This window comes from Primulina tabacum, chromosome 2 (genome assembly GCF_025594145.1).
Source record: "Primulina tabacum isolate GXHZ01 chromosome 2, ASM2559414v2, whole genome shotgun sequence".
Taxonomy (NCBI): Eukaryota; Viridiplantae; Streptophyta; class Magnoliopsida; order Lamiales; family Gesneriaceae; genus Primulina; species Primulina tabacum.
This window is the reverse complement of record NC_134551.1, coordinates 53,304,823-53,325,700: the sequence shown is the minus strand read 5'-3', so window position 1 is coordinate 53,325,700 and position 20,878 is coordinate 53,304,823. Positions and strand designations below refer to the sequence as shown.

The 20,878-nt window shown below is 31.4% G+C and overlaps 3 protein-coding genes across 14 annotated transcripts; 1 reads left to right on the top strand and 2 right to left on the bottom strand.

Moving 5' to 3' along the window:
* The first annotated feature begins 180 nt into the window (after nucleotides 1-180).
* LOC142536962 (putative E3 ubiquitin ligase SUD1) lies at nucleotides 181-6,361 on the top strand. 12 transcript variants are annotated; one of them, XM_075642454.1, is made up of 8 exons: nucleotides 181-431; nucleotides 1,183-1,542; nucleotides 1,686-1,757; nucleotides 2,244-2,311; nucleotides 2,463-2,596; nucleotides 3,074-3,154; nucleotides 3,215-3,319; nucleotides 4,014-6,361. In XM_075642454.1, the coding sequence occupies exons 2-8, from the start codon at nucleotides 1,294-1,296 to the stop codon at nucleotides 4,055-4,057; spliced, it is 753 nt and encodes a 250-aa protein (XP_075498569.1). In that variant the 5' UTR covers nucleotides 181-431; nucleotides 1,183-1,293; the 3' UTR covers nucleotides 4,058-6,361. The 12 variants fall into 12 exon arrangements, with proteins under 12 accessions (XP_075498569.1, XP_075498570.1, XP_075498567.1 ...); XM_075642455.1 differs by having other exon boundaries at nucleotides 184-431; nucleotides 1,183-1,238; nucleotides 1,326-1,542; nucleotides 2,463-2,613; nucleotides 3,074-3,319; XM_075642452.1 differs by having other exon boundaries at nucleotides 186-431; nucleotides 2,463-2,613.
* LOC142536961 (uncharacterized) lies at nucleotides 6,027-10,897 on the bottom strand. The gene is made up of 7 exons (XM_075642447.1): nucleotides 10,515-10,897; nucleotides 9,904-10,029; nucleotides 9,041-9,238; nucleotides 8,032-8,128; nucleotides 7,159-7,262; nucleotides 6,864-6,915; nucleotides 6,027-6,505 (listed from the first exon to the last, which is right to left on the bottom strand). The coding sequence occupies exons 1-7, from the start codon at nucleotides 10,730-10,732 to the stop codon at nucleotides 6,278-6,280; spliced, it is 1,023 nt and encodes a 340-aa protein (XP_075498562.1). The 5' UTR covers nucleotides 10,733-10,897; the 3' UTR covers nucleotides 6,027-6,277.
* Nucleotides 10,898-17,357: 6,460 nt separating this feature from the next.
* On the bottom strand, nucleotides 17,358-17,894 carry LOC142537866 (uncharacterized). Its single transcript, XM_075643349.1, has one exon. It carries the CDS (start codon nucleotides 17,892-17,894, stop codon nucleotides 17,358-17,360), a length of 537 nt encoding a protein of 178 aa, XP_075499464.1.
* Between the last annotated feature and the right edge of the window lie 2,984 nt (nucleotides 17,895-20,878).

The following is a 20,878-nucleotide window of genomic DNA, read 5'->3' as shown; positions in this document are numbered from 1 at the left end:
TGTTACGTTTTTTTGTAAAAATGGACTAAATTGCTGCACTTTCTTGATGGCAAAACCGGGAAATTGGTGGCTGAAATGATCGCGCACTACTTTGCTTTCCTCAGGCGTTGTTACTCACTCCGTCTTTCCACTTGTTTGTGTCGAGTAAAAAGCTGACGCACCTTTTTTGTCTGTATGTGCGTGAGAGAGAAAGAAGTAGTTTCTATATATATATGATGTGTGGATTTGATGTAATAAATGGGGTTGAGTCGAAACATGAAATCCTGCCGTGAAATCTTGAAAATGGTAACACCATTTCTCAATTAAAAAAACAAAAACAAATCCTATACAAGAAAGTTGGAAAAATTAATAGTTCAAGAAAGGAATGATGAAATTGTGATAGTTTTCTTGAATTGGTTCCTTTTGCTGCAGAAATTCCCCACACGTTTCTTGTAAGCTTCCCTTCAAATATTCTTGTTTTTATTCTCTCCTTTCTTCATATTGTTTGATTGAACATTGAGAAAGTAGTGGCTTTATTGTGGGTTCAAAAGAGCTGTCTTTTTGCTGCCCTTTTCTTATTGTATGTGTTCTATATATGCTTTTAACATTGCAAAGTTCTCTGGCTTCTTGTTTAATCTTTAAGCCGCGCCATTGTTTCATTTTTGAAAGCTGTTTCTGAATAATTTCCAAGCTGAAAATATATGTCATTCAGTAATGCATCTCTGACTTTTGATGTTCTTGAAATGATAATTATTGTTCTTTTCCATTCGTTTTACTCATCCAACATTTTATGTTATTTTTATTTTTTCATAATATAATGTATCGGGTATCCTTCGATTCCTTCTCTTTGAAAAATCGAGAACTTTTGTTTCATTTTGGAGGGCCACATTATTTGATGTAGACTGCACTTCCCCACGTTTTGCCTGTAGAAATTATTGTACTAATTCCTTTTTTACATAAATTTGCTTCTTTAATTATTGCTCTAGTTTCACACACATGCTGGATATTTCCTGTTTCATGGAGCGACCCTTTTTGTTCCTTAAATTCACACGGAATAATGTATTGGGAATTTTTCCACTCCGTAGAGAGCCCCACTTCTCTGTTTCTTGCTTTCCATATGCCACGGCTATTTAACCGCCGTTTTACAAAATACTACTCCATCGTTCATTTCTTTAATGTTTGAATGCTTATGTTGCGATGCAGGACAACTTGAACTGTTTGAAAAAAATTGCTATTTGGCGCACAAGTTAGACTCCTTTGTATGTATACACTTCCGTGAAAACATTTGAATAAAGGGATTATATAGTTTAAAAAATGGGCGATCACTTTGTATTACTGGTGGATAGATTGCTTACTGAATCCACGCTTGAAGCTGCCATCCTGAGTAAAAATCTGTTGCCCTCTGAATCCACCATTGAAAACAAGAAAGCTAGTTTTTCTATCAATATAATGGATACGAGTGTAGGATCTTCCACAATGAAATCTGAAGAGTGTAGGATTTGCCATGATGAAGATGAGGATTCAAACATGGATACTCCATGTTCATGTCGTGGAAGCTTGAAGGTTAGAGTTCGGATCTTCTAAACTACGATTGCAGCATGATATATTATGTTAACTTATTGCTGAACAGCTGAAGTGTGCTGTGTTTATTTAACACTTTATCTAATGTTAAAAACATGTCTATGTGGTGTTTTCTCCGTTTACAGTATGCTCACCCTAAGTGTGTGCAAAGGTGGTGCAATGAGAAAGGCGATACTATCTGCGAGATTTGCCATCAGGTAAGCCTATTGACACATTTTGGGCCATGGATCACATGACAATGCAGATGAATTCTGAACTAATTGTTCGATTGTCCCATATGAAAACTGAATCTTTGGCCTATGTTTTGTATAACAAATTTCCAATTATTATGATAATGTGAACTGGTCTAGAGATTGCAAATCTATTTCTTGATGAACCAGAAATTTTAGTCCCTTCATTTCTTTCCACAGCACAGGAGGTGAATAACCAAGTAATATTAACACTGTAATGTAATTAGGCAGTTGAATGTTTTACATTGGATATTTTTTGCATATCCGTCGTATATATATCATACATAATTGTTGCATATCTGTTGTGTGTGTGTGTGTGTGTGTATTTTAGTGCCATATAAATGTGAACCTTTTATATGAACACATTTACTAGATCTGTAATAAGAATAAATCTACAAATACCCTTTTGAATTTTGTGTATCATAATTCTTCATAACTTGTGTGAGATTGTAGCAATTCAAGCCAGAGTATACAGCACCACCTCCTCTATTCAATTATGGTGGCATCTCAGTGAACTTCAGGTCCCTTTTTCCATCCCTAAATTTGGAACAAATCGGTCTTGATACACATAATACATGCATTATATTAATCTATATGTACCTTCTAATCAGTTAGTTTTTTTTTTTTTTTAACTGATTACAATTATCTACAAGTGATGAAATAATCTCTCAGGGGAAACTGGGAGATATCAAGAGGGGACCTGCGTGCTCCTCATTTCATGTCAATGGTTTCTACCAACGGGAGTTTTCCTGATCCAAACTTTGACGAATATACAGTTCACACTTCTCGAAGCCTGTTATGCTGTCGTATAATCACTGTGATTGTATTATTCTCTTGTTCATCTTTCCTTCTAGTTTGACGTGATCTATGTGTATGTATGTGTCTGTGTGATCTGCAAGAGTCGTTCATCGCTAAAAACTCCATACTTTTAAGATGCAGAAACAGTGAGAGTCAAGATCGTACAAGCTTTAACATCAACCTATTAATGCTCAACTGCACATTGTAGAGACACTTCCTGTTAGCCGGGTTATCTTCATTTTGATATCCAATCTTTGAGAGTTGCATTAGGATTATAGTTATTAAACCTTCATATATTGACTTGTTTCAAACATGGTTTACACTTGCCCTTATCAGTTATCATATTCATGCCTGAACGATATTTTCATTAAGTTACAGATCATATTTCAACATTTTTAGTATTTACACCAGTTCATAAAATTTTGGTCTAATGCTCTAACGTTCATTTTCGATTTTTTTTTTCATTTTTTCTTCATATTTTTCAGTTCATGGTTCTTCTGGTTTTACGGCATACACTTCCATTTATCCTATATGGTGCTGGGGAATACTCAATTTCTCTGTTCATGGTGAGATTACATATCCTAATGTTTTTCTTGAAATTTAGCATTCTGAGAATGAGTCTGCAGACTTTCCCACTGCAGTTGTTCATGTTGCGAACAATTGGAATTTTGTTACTTATTTATATCATGGTGAAAGCATTTACCGCAATACAAAGGCCGCGACCAAGACAGGTACTTAAATTGCTCGAGTGTTTAAATAGTATATTTTATATAACAAATAATAGAATTAAATTGCATATTTTTACCAATGATTATTATTGGCTTACTATCTATATACATACACATGTGAGTGTGGGTGGGTGTTTGCGTGTATGTGTACATCTTTGCATGTGATAATGATTGGCTTACTACCTCTATAATAATTGTCTCTGTTGAATTGGATGAACCACCTGCCATAATATAGGCTGTTATCTGTTGTATCATTCATTATACAGGGATCACAATTTTTTCTTGTCAGAAATTTAAAAAATGTAACTTCAATAATCCTCTACGGAGGCGATACCTGCCAGTGAGATCATTTTTCACCTCAATCACACAAGTTTCAACTCCAAACTAGCTAGTTGGGATCTCTATGCATAATATCCCAGTTATTTCTTGATCACTTGAAGTAATATTTTATACGATATAGGCTCGTCACTGTTGTCCAATCTGTTTTCCTTGTGGTCCTCGGATTTTCTATTGGTTCTGTTTTTATCACAAATATAGAAATTTGGGACATGTAAATGAACACGAAAATGGAAATGGAACTATTATTATCATTGTCATTTGGTACGGGGAGTGCTAGATTTTTCGTAGAGTTAAATTGCACGCCATTCATTCTAGATTTCAGGCATGGCAAAGTGACTTTTTTTCCTATTCGTGCTAGGGCCCCCCAATACTCCCAGCGGCAGATTCCGAGGAAGAGAATGAGTTACCTAGAATACAACCAGAGTCGCATCTTATTAACGTTCCATAGTCGCCTCATACAGTGTGGTTGCATGAGCCATAGATGTATAAATGAAACTACTTCAGAGGCACAATTTAATCCCAAGGAGCATCGTCGAATAGCTATGGTCAAATGTCTGGTTGAAGAGGGAAGAAATTCTCAAGAAAAAGATGCATAACTAATGTGCCTTACAAACAAATTACATTGTTATGTGCTAATCTAATCAAAACTCGCCTGACATAAACAATTATTCATATTAAGATTGTGAAAAATGGTACAAATACAACATACAGGATGTGGAAAAAGTACGTGGGAAAAAATGACAGTCCACAGAATTATAGGTAGAGACATAAACCAAATGTGTCAAGGTTCACCAACAATGACGCTTACTTGATAAAAGAAACAAACATTTTATTCTTCCTCGCTTTCTGAATCGACGTTTTGGAGCCAGTCAATGAAAGGTTTAGCATTCTTCCATACAGCACAGTCGTCGTTGCTTCCGGAGATTCCTTCATCATACCACTGCATTACGTTTTCTTCCTCCAAGATGTCTGACATCGTACAGAACTTTCAAAACAAGGGTCACTTCCTTCACTGCATGTGGGTTTGGCTTCTTGCTGAATTCTTCAATAGCTCGTAGCAAAAGCAACTGTGATTTCTCATTCTGAGCAAAAGCAGCAAGAAGATAGCTTGTTTTCTTGGCAATCTCCTTCACAAAGCCTTTATCAACACCACTTCTTGAGAAGAGCCCGAAAGTGTTCCTAAATAGGATTGGAATTGGTTAGCATCAATTCCACTAACATTTTCTGTCATCCCCTTGACAAGTTGCTCATGATTTGTCCTTCCCATTCTTGGCCTTAGATTACAAATTCTTTCTATTTTATCATTGCAAAATTTACCAACTAATATCAAATCTCAGAAATTTTTAGATTTTATTTAACTAATCAGAAGAAAGTCTTGGAAGAGAGAAAACCCTCTACATAATTAAATTTTATAAATTATCCATTTGCCAAGCGAAACTAATTTGATTTGATGCTCAATTATATTATTTGTTCTCTTCATCTGCACAAATTATATTACATGCAGTACGTGTAGAGAAAAAATGAGCAGATACATATATTTGTTTTGTCTTTTGTTTTTTTTTTTTTTTTTGGTGGGGCAGATACATCAAACAATAGAATTGATGCCAATTCACGTGTTTTGAAAGAGAGAATGGAGCAAAGTATTATTAAATATAAAGGATGGAATTATGCGCATTGTTTCCTTTTGGTAAAAGCAAAATTTGTTGCGTAGTGCGTAACCTGTGCATTGTTACCTTCCTTGACTAATGAATATTGAGATAAATTACTTATGTAATTTGGGTTGAGTTTGGAATTTAATTAATATGTCTTTCCCTTTCCAAAGATGAAGGAAACAGAAATGTCAGAAACAATGTTTTGGGTTTATAAATTTCTAATTTTGTTGGGGCTTCGCATTTATAAAAAAGCTCAATCAAACATCAACGCAACTTGCATACCGAATGTTTCTTTCATATGCAACTTGGAAATTTCAAATGTTTCTTTTTCAAGTGGTGTTTTAAAAATCAGAAGGAAAAAAAATTTCATATCTAAATAAAACCTACATCTGCGCGCACTCAGTTCAAAATCATGAGCACATTTCTTCTTCCGAGTGGATCGCAAATAGATGTACAGGCATGCTATTGCACCTTGCGAATTTTTATTGATATGTATAGTGAAGTTCCAGGACAGACTGGAATTTTACTACAATCTGATATTATTCCTCTATTTTTTATCTGCGAGCGAAAATTCGAACGTTTATTTAATTGAATTTGTGGCATATATGAAACCAGTACCATCGAAAAATAAAGAAATTTGGAAAAAAAACACAAATAATAACTACGTAAAATTAAGGAGAATCCAACCATGGTATGAACCTAGTCAAAAACAAGCAGACAAAGATCAAGCATTTCTTAGATATGCGTTCCAGAAAAGTTTGAATATACACAAGAACAACGATTCCTACATCACCATCTATTCTACATCTAGGCAGTGTGCATACTTCAATTACTAGACGACCATCAAATCCCAAAGTAGGGTTATCATTCAGCAGAGTAACTACTTGCAAGATTTCCACATTAACAAATACTGTTACAGACACAAGGTGGGGGCGTCCATGTTAAATGAAACATCTTTTTGCCCATAAAGTTAGTTCCTTAGAAATGCCACTGTTGCAACACGTGATCCAACAGACCCTCCAAAGCTAAATGTTGGATATGAGCGAATGTGGTCCACGTATTGGAAAGGAGGAGGATCTTTACCAGTGTTTTGGTCTGCAGTAGTGTTTGGTTCCTGAGAGGCACAGCTCTTCCTTTGATTGAAAGCCTCCACCTCTTGTATCAGTTCATCTTTTGTACTGTTGCAAGATGTGATAACCTAAAACATGCCAATAAGAAAATGGGATCGAACGAATCAACATATCGTATGATTCGTATTTAGCACCATTACATCATGGGCTGATTGTTTGAAATCCTAAAATATGTCAATAAGGTAGAACAGAAACATGGAGCAGTGTCACTCTGAAATGAGATTTGCACATTTCATAGACAAATTACAACCCTCCGTGGACAATTTAAATAAACAAGACTGGAAGAATATATGAGCTTAGAATCACACAAAAAGTTAAAAACCCAAAAGAACCCATGGTGTAACATTAAGGATCATTCAAAACATTTGTTGCTCCATAAATGGAAAAGAGAAGTTGAAAAAAGAACAATGAAAGAGAGCCGCTCACCAACAATCCACCAGCAGTCACAATTCCCGAAATGGCGTCCCAATACAACATCCTGATATTGAGATATTGATAATCTTATTGTCAGTCAGCTGATAATGATTGACCATCTCTATCTCTATGGGCTTACACCACTTATATTCTTGAGTTCTAGACCTTTAGTTCAAGGTAAGTGAAACTTAAATTTGTTAACTCAAATATTTTAACAGGAGGTTAAGAGAAAGCTGTCAAGCATGTAACTTCTTAATCAATCATAAATAAAGTAAAATATACCAAGAACAAAAAAACAGTATGTCACCTTTTAATATGACCATCAGGATGCAATCCAATGGCATCCAGTGTCCCCTTGTCGGTAACAAGCTGAAACTTCCGATCCAGTTTGGTTTCAAGGACATCATCAACCTTATCATCAAATTAAGGGTAGAAATTCATGTTAGAATTACACACTAAAAAAACGTGTACATTACTCCAATCGCAAAAAAAGTCAAGACAATAATGGGTGTAGACGCTGCAGTAATACCAAGGAAAAGGAGGCAAAGCCTACAATCTAAATATGTACGTAACTGTTTCGGTATATCTTTAATTTATGGAAGAAACCGGAATAGGTATTGGCAAACCAGAATGAAGGAACTGTATGAAAATTCAAATTCCAGATACACAAATTAACAACAGAAATTTGAACCATTAGTAATAGGAGTCAATGATTATCGGTTTTGTGCAATCAAATATGAACAATCCTTTTCATAAGGTCCACATGGGGATAGAGAAGCATATGTTATCTTTTGAATAACAGATAGGCTTTAAAAGTTTCATACATAACATACTCTATGGCATGCAGAGCGGACTCAGACAGGGTATCCCAGTCCCCAAGTAAAAAGTAGAAACAAAACTATGCTCTGTTGAACAGGCCAGTACGTAAACAGTAATCACTGCCTTTCTAGTAACAAAATCGCAGTCAACTTTTCTCCAAAACGAAATGATAGGAGACTTAAGCATTGCAACATTAAATCGCTGTTCATCAAGACCACTTTCCCAAAAGTTTACTCGTTTCAAAGATAAAACCTGTTAGATTCACAAACAACAAATTAACTTCATGGCATATCATCAACATCACAAGCGTAGTACTGCCTCCACAATAAAAGAAGTATGTTGCATTTACATGAGACAGTACCAGAAATTTGATATTAGTAAATCCGTCACGATCAGCAAGGCTTCGAGCAAGGTCAATAGCTCCTTCACTGTAATCAGTTCCAGTGAGATCAGTGAACCTAAATGCAAAAAAGAACCGCTGTCAGCCATTTAAAATATTTCAGATTCGAAATTCCAACTGAAAAGGACAGCAACTGCAATAGTCCGAGATATTTAGCTTAATTTTTCAGTATACTCAAAATCTCACCCTCTTTACATTAATCAAACATAGTGCAGAATAAAGGACAATCGCAATGTTTGCAAGCTGCAGGAAAACTGTGTTGCAAGAATTCAACTTCAGATTAAAGCAAAACATTTATCATTCCTTGGATGACAACAGAGCTTCTTAAGAGTGACGCAAGCAATGATACAATGCACGGATATTTAAAGGCATTACGAGCAAACTCGGCTAGATGTAGTGTAAAGTTGAACCACCATGGATTCTATCACATGGAATTTTAAAGTTATATTTATATAAAATATCATCTAAGAACCTTGTGATTACTGTTGCTCAGTGGTAAACTAATACAACTCCTCCTACATTCCTGAAATCTATTCAATACTAATAATGTCATACTAAAAAAACGATGTCTGCTACAGAAATTGAGTCTAATGCACCACTAAACAACATTCAATGGTCCCCGAAATTGAAAATAAACTGACAAAAAAAACTGACATCACCAAGATATAATTGAGTGTAGATATGCTAAACACCCCGCCAGGAAGATATAATTATCTCTACCAATCCAGTCTCAGAGTCACAGAAGCTTTTCAGTTTTTAAATTAAAAATTGCAACAGTTTTCTCGAGTTCAGTGCCTTAATAATAATGCAACGACAGCAAAAACAAGGACCAGTATTATCATATTCTGCAAATACTTACAAAAGAACATGCCCGAAAGAAGTGGTAAATTTCTTTAAAAAATTCAAATATGGCAATTCGAGTTATATATAAAAGTACACAGAATGATTAATTGTTGACATTTATCCATACCCCTGCTTAGCAAGCTCCTGAAGAAGCAAGCCATTGCCAGTCCCAACATCCAGCAAACTCCAGCTAGGTAAGTCCTTTTCAGACTGCCCAGGAGTCAAATGATTTGTATTGTTATGATTTTGCAAGTGACGTTGAGACAGTTCAAGACATAAGTTTTTAGTCCAGGAAGCAACTTTTTCCATTACATCAGCTCCAAACCTACAGAACAAGAGGTGTTGCAGAATATTGTTTAGGAGAATGCGGAGAAAACACGAGGAGAAAAGGAAAAAGCTCAACATCATTTGAATTCTATCCTCTCTTCAGTATTTTAATCTAGTGCTTCCTCTTATGGTCTAAGATAATTTTAAGATTCAAGGGGTCCTAAAAAAGATAACAACAGGAAAACTTGGTGGAAACATTTCAGAATCAATCGGTAGACGCAATGAAACTGCAAGACATCATCACATAATAAAGTGAACAGATAACCAAAACGAGAGAGCATGATTTTTTTCACAATGACAAGGTTGTACGTCCCATCATTTCTTCCAGAACCTTCTAAATGAAAACAAAAAGGGAAGGCTGAGACATCACTCTGGAGCTTCTAGGTGATCATTCTGTTGCCTGAAGTCAAAATAAACAGTCAAGGTGAGTTTGAATGCGGGAATCCATCCACATCGCCATATTCTCAGTACAAAGCTCAGTGCTTTGAAGTATTTTTCACGTCCATGTCCAAGTTTAATGGACGACTTATCAGCACAAACTCCCAAAAATAATCACTCTTATCCTCTTCCACGAGATAAACAGAAATCAGAGGCAATCAAGTTGAACATGCTCAACGACAAACATGAGACAACAAAACATGCAGATATCAGGTCCATATTTACCAAACTTCACCAGTATGGCCATGTTCCCGAAAATTCACCAATTCATCTGCATACGCGGCATCCCAATAACTTTGAAAGCCCAGCATCGAAGGAACTGAGTCTTGATCTGATTCATCTTTGTCCGAACTGGTCATCACAAGATTGAAAATTTTTCAATCCCATAACTGAAGATCAACAACTACAAAAAGACATCCTAATATGAAATTACAGCAGCATTAAGTAAATTAACCACCAGCTAGTCTAGGAACCCCTCTGTTTACTACATACTAACAGTTTCTACTTTACCATGCACCAAATCCACTTAGCATTGTCTCATCATGGGAAATCATAATCGATCTATGAGTATGTTCGTAGAATAAATCCCCCAAGGAGGCGACTCGTTTCCAAAGGATACCAGCAACTATATCCAAGTCTTCATAGAAGACCGGGAGTATTTCTAAGCAATTTTTTCCCCGAAAAAACCATACAAACGACAAAATAGACTGATGAGCCAGCAAACATATAAACATAATTTAGACCTAACTTATTTGTGTCAGGTTTCTGTATTTCTCCCGCTACTTATCATGCATAAATCAATTCTACGTAACAAAATTGTGGGTATGAGATATGACTTGTAGTCAGAGGAGGCTCTGAAAGAAGCGGCAGAGAGGGCCTCGGCGGCATCCACGTGACGCTGCTCGTCGTCAAGAGTGCTACCATAGTCGCTCTTGATAGACCATGAGTCCGCCGCAACAGAACGATCGTCGTCAGATATCAGATCAATAGCTGCCAGCTGGCGCGAGATCTGCGATGCATCCGAGTCCTCCGGCTGAAACCTGATTCCGGCCATCGCAAAATAAACCCTAGCAGGAGCTAGAATTTCGGGAAATTGGAACACTTGTTCTAGTTTTGTCCTGCCGCAAATAGAGTAATTTTTTTATTATTATTACATATTAAAAACCAAAGTAAATTGCTTTGGATTTTGGATGTGATGCTCCATACGACACCAACCCACAATGGAACATGGTCACATAATCACTTCCCCCCACGTCTCAAATTTAATATCAGATATATTATAAATCATTTTGAATTTACCTAAAACTGGATAACATTCAATTCATATCTATTCTTATATTTTTTATAAGCTAGAGTTGTAATGCAAATATTTGTATAATATTCATCTTATTTTGAGGTTTTTTTTATAATTTCCTAAACTATAGGGCGAGGAAAGATCGAATTTGAGACACTTACAGAGTGAAAATGGATTTATTTTCAGTTTTCACTCCTCCTTGATGTAAATAAACTAAGTAACCTATGTACAATAATAATTGCAACTACAAGGCAAAAAAAATACCTTAATACGTTGATAAATATATTGTGGCACATATAAATATATGTGTACATAAACGAATCGGATAAAATGTGGCTTAAATTTTGTATTGCATTATATGAGTTTTAAGAGCATCATTATTCTAGTTCCATTTTGTTATATTCCTTCAACTAAATATATAGTATACTATAATGATGAATAATTATAAGCAATGTTTATTTTAATTTATTTTTCAAATTATATATTATGTTATATTATTAAACAAAATATAGTTGGATAACACACGATACGTAAATATATGTGTTTTGTTGATGTGATGTAAATGAAAAATTCACAAAAAAAATTTGGAGGTGATAAATTTTTAATCCGATTCGATCTATAAAAACGTGTTATTTTTTATACTAAAAATATTATTAAATCAGATCAAAGATAGATATTTTACACAACTAGATAAATGCACGTGCGTTGCACGTTGAGAAATATAGATAATTTGTCTATGATAATTTTATTTAAATGTGTTTAAATTATTTTTGAAATAAGAATAACTTTTAATAGATAAATAATTAATTATTTAGTTACAAATGAAATCATCACGTTTTCTTGTCTTTGATTTGAAGACCTCTTGAAATCTTTTTGTGTCCATCGGTTTTTATCTTCTTATCTTTTTTTTTTGTACTCAGCAATTGGTTCTTCATCTTGAATCTTTATTTCATCTTCGTCTTCATGGATCTTCACGTTTTTGTTGATATTTATTTCATTTGATTTTTCTACCTTTGGTGGTACACAGCTTTGTTTAGTTGGCTTGATAATATTTCGAGATCTCCGTTTCTTGATGTTGACATTTGTTGTTGGATAATTGACATGTATCTCAATAGCTTCTGCCACAATTTTTAACACTTCATCACGTTTTTCCAATGAATTATCTAATTTGAACAAGAATGTGTGGAGCTTGGAGCTTGGTTGATTTAGCGAATCTTTATATGGGTTATTTGGTAAATTCTGCATTGAAAATTTTTATTGTTAGATGCAATATTTATGTAGATATAAAATCATTTGTTTGTTTTATCTTATACATGGTCATGAATTTGAATAAAATATTCAATAGAACATCCAACAAAAGACGCTGCAACTTTTCCAAATAATGTTATTATTGCCATCACATTCTCATCTTCAATTGTGATTGTTATTCTATACTTATAACATAAAGAAGTAAAGTAATGATCACCCTTTTTTTAGTGTGATCTAAAACTTGGGTTGGGTATTGGTAATTAGTTTTACATAAAAACGATTTGATTTCATTTTTATTCCACTTTTTCTATCCATTTGATGTATATAAGAGTAATTATTACACATAAAATTAATTTAAACTCATTTTGATTCTTTTGAAATGTTTTCTTATGATACCAAACAATTATTTGTGTTTGCCATGCATAGGGTTTTACAATTTGGAAAATTGACAGTCACGTCAATGCAATCCTCATTATATTCACCATTTGCTTAGTATAGGGCTTTGCATGGTAAATCACAATTATAAGAAATAAATAATGCGTCGTAGGTAACAAATATAAATTTTGACATAAAGATTAAGCAACATTCGAACTAAAAGATAAATCTTTCACTATCATTCAGTTTTGCTAGGTTAAACATGCAAGAGTGAAGGTAGTATTGGGATAAGTGAACTCCTATGAAGTTTTAGTGAGTTAAGCTTTTTGGAATGAAATTTACAGCTTTTTAAATATATATATATATATATATATTTATTTATTTATTAATATTATTTAACGAAAATAAGGAAATATATGTAAATTCACACAATTTTAGTAGAGTTTTCAAATTTATTAATCGTGTATTATTTACGTTATTTATGGATGTTAATTTACTCAAGTTTAAAATAAAAATTTCATAAAAACTCATACGAGGCTATTTCACGAGAACATGTCCCATGTCCTACACTAATCATGAAAAATCATTGTTTTTCACTCTGAAAATTGACTGGTTGGCCATCTGAAGGATATATTCATGAGATCGGCTCACATAAGCCCAATTCAAAAATTGGAGAACTATAAAAATTCATTAAAAAAAAGAGAAGTCAAACAAAAAGAATTATTTTTAAAATAAAGATATAATTCATTCTGTGAAAATATATTGTAAATTTTATTATTCTTCTATTCATTTTAAATTATATTACATATATATTTTTTAAAACAAATAAAGTATAAATTCCATTTCAAAAAATGATGGCTAAATTTCATTTTGCTCAATTTTATTTAGAATTAATTGATAGTTGGGAAAAAAACAAACAATAGAATATGTATTTATTATTATTATTTTAAATTTTATTAAAGATATTTTTTTTAAATGATGTTTAAATTTCATTCCAAAAAATGAATGTTTAATTTAAATTTCATTCTAAAAACTGGCGGTTAAATTTTATTTTTCTTCAATTTATTTTAAAATATATTAAATAATAGATGGAAAAAAACAAACAAGCGAAGAGAAATATATTAATTATTATTATTTATGTTATTCATAGATGTTAATTTATTTAAGTTAAAATAAAATTGACACAGAAACTCCTATGAGGTTATTTCACGAGTGAATTTTGTGAAATATGTCTCATATCTGACATGAATCGTGAAAAAAAATTATTTTTCACCCCTGAAATAACTGGGTCAGCCCCTCTCAGGACTATATAACAATGAAACTGTTTCACATAAAACCTAATAAAAATTGAAGAATTATAAAATTTTAAACAATAATATAAACTTCATTTTTATTCGATTTATTTTAAAATTTCTTAATTAATAAAAAATAGAAATCAAATAAAAATGCAAATTTCATTATTCTTTTATTTATTTTAAATTTCATTAAATATATATATATATATTTTTTTAAAAAAATAGATTGTAAATTTTATTTCAAAAAATGAAAGATAAATTTAATTTTATTTCAAAAAATGATGGCTAAATTTCATTTTTCTTCAATTTATTTTAGACGTCATTAATAGCTGATAGAAAATAAACAAAAAAGTATTTATTAATATTATCGTTTTGAATTTCAATAAAGATATGTTTTTTTTTAAATGGAGTACAAATTTCATCACAAAAAATGGAGATTCAAAAAATGAAAGATAAATTTAAATTTTATTCCAAAAAAAGTTGGTTAAATTTCATTTTTCTTTAATTTATTTTAGAAGTCATTAATAGCTGATAGAAAATAAACAAAAAATATTTATTAATATTATCGTTTCGAATTTCATTAAAGATATGTTTTTTTTTAAATGGAGTACAAATTTCATCACAAAAAATGAAGACTAAAATTCATTTCTCTTCAATTTATTTTAAATTCCATTAATTAATAGATGAAAAACAAGAAAAACAAAAAAAAAATTAAAAATGGAGTGCAAATTTTTACTGAAGAATGAAGGCTGATGCTAAATTTTATTTTTCTTCAATTTTGTTTAGATTCCATTAATTAATATATGAAAACAAAACAAACAAAACGATATATATTAATGAATATTATTTAATGAAGATAAAGACATATATGTAAATTCACAATTCAAACTCATATATTTATAGTAGTAATAAATATTATTTAATGAAGATAAGGACATATATGTAAATTCACAATTCAAACTCATGTATTTATAATAATAATAATAATAGATAGATAGATAATAGATTGAATTTCATTATAGATATAATTTTTTTAAAAAAAAATGGATTGCAAATTCCATCACAAAAAAAGAATGCTAAATTTTATTTTACTTCAATTTAGTTTAGATTTCATTAATTAATAGATGAAAACGTGCAGAAAAAATAAGGTCCTCGGGTTAGCGTGCGCACATCCAGCTCCGACTACTTAGTCTTCGGCACCTTCGATATACTGATCAATATGCTCACCTGCATCAATCACACCTAGTGAGTCTAAAGACTCAACACCTGTAACTTAATAACAAATACATATATATAACATGCACAAATGAAAATTATTGTACTCAACATACATTTCACGATCTTAGCATAAGGGTAAACATGTCGTAAAATAGCATAACATGTCAAAACATCACATCATAACATCATATACTTGTTAATTTTCTTTAATCAAATTCAACTCGTTAGTTGTGACTTTCGTATTAGTTATATCGTATCAGTTCTATCGTGAAATTTAAAAAATAGAGGGCAAATTTCATTATAACAAAAAATAAGGCTAAATTCCATTAATCTTCAGTTTATTTTAAATTTCATTAATTAATAGATTGGAAAAGACTAAAATTCATTTCTCTTCAATTTATTTTAAATTTCATTAATTAATAGATGAAAAACATGGAAAACAAAAAAAATTAAAAATGGATTGTGTAAATTCACCAAAAAAAAAAATTTAAACATGTATTAATGATTATTATTAAATGAAGGTAATGACATTTATGTGAATATATTGGAAAAGACTAAAATTCATTTCTCATCAATTTATTTTAAATTTCATTAATTAATAGATTAAAAACTTGAAAAACAAAAAAAAATTAAAAATGGAGTGTGTAAATTCACCAAAAAAAATAAACATGTATTAATTATTATTATTAAATGAAGGTCATGACATTTATGTAAATTCACAATTCACATTCATATATATAGATATAGATATAGATATAGATTTTGTTTAATCGAATTCAACTCGTTAGTCGTGACTTTCGTATTAGCTATATCGTATCAGTTCTATCGTAAAATTTTAAAAATAGGGTGCGAATTTCATTACAACAAAAAATAAGGCTAAATTTCATTCATCTTCAGTTTATTTTAAACTTCATTAATTAATAGATTAAAAAATACTGAAATTCATTTCTATTCAATTTATTTTAAATTTCATTAATTAATAGATGAAAAACATAGAAAACAAAAAAAAATAATTAAAAATGGAGTGTGTAAATTCACATTAATTAATAGATTGGAAAAGACTAAAATTCATTTCTCTTCAATTTATTTTAAATTTCATTAATTAATAGATGAAAAACATGGAAAACCAAAAAAATAAAAATAAAAAATGGAGTGTGTAAATTCACAAAAAAAATAAATAAACATGTATTAATTATTATTATTAAACGAAGGTAAGGACATTTATGTAAATTCACATTCATATATAGATATAGATTTTCTTTAATCGAATTTAACTTGTTAGTTGTGACTTTCGTATTAGCTATATCGTATCAGTTATATCGTAAAATTTAAAAAATAGAGTGCAAATTTCATTACAACAAAAAATAATGCTAAATTTCATTCATCTTCAGTTTATTTTAAATTTCATTAATTAATAGAATGGAAAGTACTAAAATTCATTTCTCCTCAATTTATTTTAAATTTCATTAATTAATTAATAGATGAAAAACATGGAAAACAAAATAAAAATAAAAATGGAGTGTGTAAATTCACATTAATTAATAGATTGGAAAAGACTAAAATTCATTTCTCTTCAATTTATTTTAAATTTCATTAATTAATATATGAAAAACATGGAACCAAAAAAAAATGAAGTGTGTAAATTCACAAAAAAATTAACAAAATTAAAAATAGAGTGTGTAAATTCACATTAATTAATAGATTGAAAAAGACTAAAATTCATTTCTCTTCAATTTATTTTAAATTTCATTAGTTAATAGATGAAAAACATGGAAACCAAAAAAAAATTAAAAATGGAGTGTGTAAATTCACAAAAAATAAAAAAATCACATTAATTAATAGATTGTAAAAGACTAAAATTCATTTATCTTCAATTTAAATTTCATTAATTAATAGATGAAAAACATGGAAACCAAAAAAAATTAAAAATGGAGTGTGTAAATTCACAAAAAAATAAAAAAAACTAAACATGTATTAATTATTATTATTAAATGAATGTAAGGAGATGGATGTAAATTCACAATTCACATTCATATATAAACATGTATTAATGATTATTATTAAATGAATGTAAGGACATTGATATAAATTCACAATTCACGTTCATGTATAAACATGTATTAATGATTATTATTAAATGAATGTAAGGACATTGATATAAATTCACAATTCACGTTCATGTATCTATACAGATATAGATTATCAGAAGGAGAGTGGTGTAAGTGGGAGGAAGAAATTAAATTTGACCATCAATTTTCAATCATAAACATGAATCTCAAGTTGACCGTCTCTTCGACTATAGTCTCCAGCGAAGGCTTCCGGGACCGGCACCTGGACAATGTGTATCTCAACTGATCAAAGCCTTCCATATCGTCCAAATTCACTTTATTCGCCGCCGGACAATTCTCGTCATCCCTCACAGTCTTCACATCCTCACCAAACTCCGGCAAGACCTTGGAGGCAGGCATTCCACCGGCGGCGTTGGCATTCGACGCCAAGAACAGCGGCCCCATGTCAGCTGACGTCACCGCCGATTTCAGCCGCTTCATTGGCAAAAGCACGTAAACTTCGTTCATTTCCAGTTCTTCATCGGCTTTCAGCGCCGAAATCCTCTTTCCTGTATGAAGTGATGCCGTGCTAACAAGGAAAAAGTTGGGTACCTGGAGCATGAGTTCCGCCGCTTTCACGGGCTCGTAGAAACACTGGATTTCTCCGCCGGGGAAAATAACCTTGGTTGTTCCCGTGGCGGAAGTTTTGGCCCCTTGGGCGGACAGAGTACAGCCCATTTCAAACAAAGTTGAGGAAAATGAGAAGATGTTGAACGGTCTCGAAAGAAAGGTGGATTTTTGTATAGAGGACAAAATGGAGGGGACAGGTGTGGAGTCCGCGTCAGCCAAACGAGCGTATCCGATGAAACAAGCAGCACAACTTGTCTCCCATCAACAACATAAGGAAAAGAAAAAAATAATAATACCTTTGATGATAAATTTTATCTAATTAAAAGTTTATGGGGATCTTGTTTCTTTTATCTTTTTATTAATTTTTTTGAGTTATTCAATATTTTATCCAAAAATATTATTTAATTAATTAGAAAAATAAAATGTCTTTAATTTTGTGAGCAGTTTTTTTTTATAGAATAAGTTAATCAAATAAATATATATTAAATTAATTAAAAATCAGGATAGCAATTGCAATTTTGAAATGATCATATCAACATAGTTATTTTAATGTATCCTATCTTCTATATTTTAAAAAATACTCTCTCTTTAGGATATATTAGACATAGTATAGATGTTAGTATTATGATACTTTTATTAGATCTCGGGTCATCATGGATCGACCCGAGATATTATATGAATAGCCCAAATCAGAGTAAATCTGCAGGAAGAATTTATCAGAAACTGGGCAGGTGAATGCCTGTGACATTTTCTCCTCGAGTTTTATCAGAGGCCCAGACTTTCACACAAGCTCTCGGGATACTTTCTACCCGGATTATCTCGAAAATAGTACTTGTACTGGAGTGCATTAATATGAGACAACTTATGCTTGACAATTATTACTGTCAGAACCACAGAAATTGGGGTGTCAGAAAAATTGTTAGAAGTAGGATATAGACATCCTTCATACTCTAAGCAGTAAATGCTATAATATCATACCGAGTTATCCCTCTTGTTTAGAGTTTACTTGAGTTTAATACCTTGAACCATGTTAGCCTTACGTTGAGGCTATTCATTTGTACGATGAGGCCTTCCTTTTTGTATAGATAAATATTTATTATTCTTTCATAATTGTGAATAAAGTTTTTAAAAAATATGTATCATACATGTAATTATCACAAATTTTGTGTGAAATGGTCTCATCAATCAAATTTGTGAGAAATATATCATATTTGGGTCACTAATAAAAAAATATCACTTTTTAAGCATTAATTATTATTATAAATATGGATATTGTTGACTATCTTGGATCGTATCACAATAGACTTACAATGCAATAATTACGAGGGTTACTTCGATTTCATATTGGAAATATTCTCACTGCTACTCCAACATCATCCAAACTTATGGTATTTTATCTATCTACATATGACCCATGTAACTATTTATTTATTAAAAATAGCAGCAAATGTTAAATTTAGATTTTTGTTGAAAAATATATTTAAAATGTGTGTATTGAATATTTGAATGTTGAATATTTGAATGTTGAAAATAAGAGTTGTAAATATTGAAAATTAGTGTGTGATGATGTAGGTAATGATGTATTTTATTTTTGGATTATTTGTAAAGATTTCCTATAAATAGATCTTTCATTTGTGAAGAAAATCACAATTGAGTAGAGAGAAAAATATTATAAAGTGTGTAGTTTAGTAAATTTTGAGAGTTTGAGATTTTTACTTTTTACCATAAATTTTTACTTTTTCACAACACGTTATCAGCACGAAGCTTTAAAAGTCCTTCATATTTTTCCAAGCTCCAAACAGAAGAAAAAGGTAACAAAAATAATAATATTTATTTTACTGTTATTTATTTATTGTATATATATTTAATATATAATATAATATTATTATTAGAAATAATAAAAATAAATTTTTCAAAAACTTGTTATAAATCCTGGGAGGATGTTAAGACGACATCCCACACTCCCGGTAAGGGATACGACAAGTATAAAAGCCTATAAGGTTTTTAAACAAAATAACTTACGACATCTCATTATAATAATGTGATATGATATACATAATTATTTAAACATGATTAATATTATAGTCACCATATTATTACCATAAAATTATACAAATACATACATTTATTTTTTGTACAACAACGGTCATAAACGGTAACAAAACGGCTAGTTTTTACCCTATAAATATCATCTCACAAACACATTTAATCACTCCAACTTTCTCTTCTTCTCTAAAAATTATTCTTCATCAAATTTTTCGAAGAAAAAAGAAGATGACTTTCTCAAAGTTATTTTTAATTATTTTGGTTATCATACTCACGAGTCTTTTATTTATCGGAGAATATCCTCCTCGTGTGTTTTCTTTATTTTTACAAATACTTGTACTTGTTGTTTATCAATTACTTTGTATTGCAATATTCATTAACTAATAAAATGCATCGTAATTTTTTTTAGTACCACCATGTCAAACTTGGCAAAACTCGAATTCATTGCTCTTGATATCACGGAAAAAAATTATATGCCATGGACTCTCGATGTATAAATGCATCTTGAGTCATTGGGTTTAAATGAGACCATAAAAGAAAATGGCATATCGACATCCCAAGAAAAGACAAAAGCCATGATATTTTTGCGTTGGCATCCCATGGCTTTGTGGAAGGGATTAAAAGAAAGATTCGAACAAATGAATTTAGTGAGAAATCATCAGGCACGACCCACTGGTTCAACGGCATTTCCTGAAGTAAATGTCGTAAGCAAAAATGAATTTAAATCTGGAAACCAAAATCAAAGTTATAAACAAGATTTTGGTCGAGGACGAAATCGAGGTCGTGGTCGTGGATGTGGACGTGGAAGTGGTCGTGGTCGTGGACGCGGCCGTGGTTTTGAAAATAATCGAGATAGTTACTTTTATAACTCATCTCAAAAGAACGTCCCAAATCATCCACAGAAAAGGCATCATGAAAATATGAGTGTTAATGAGAATCAGTCAAAAAGATATGAAAGTTCTTGTTTCAGATGTGGTACTCCAGGACATTGGTCCCGTATTTGTCGAGCCCCTGAGCATCTTTGTAAACTTTATAAAGAATCATTA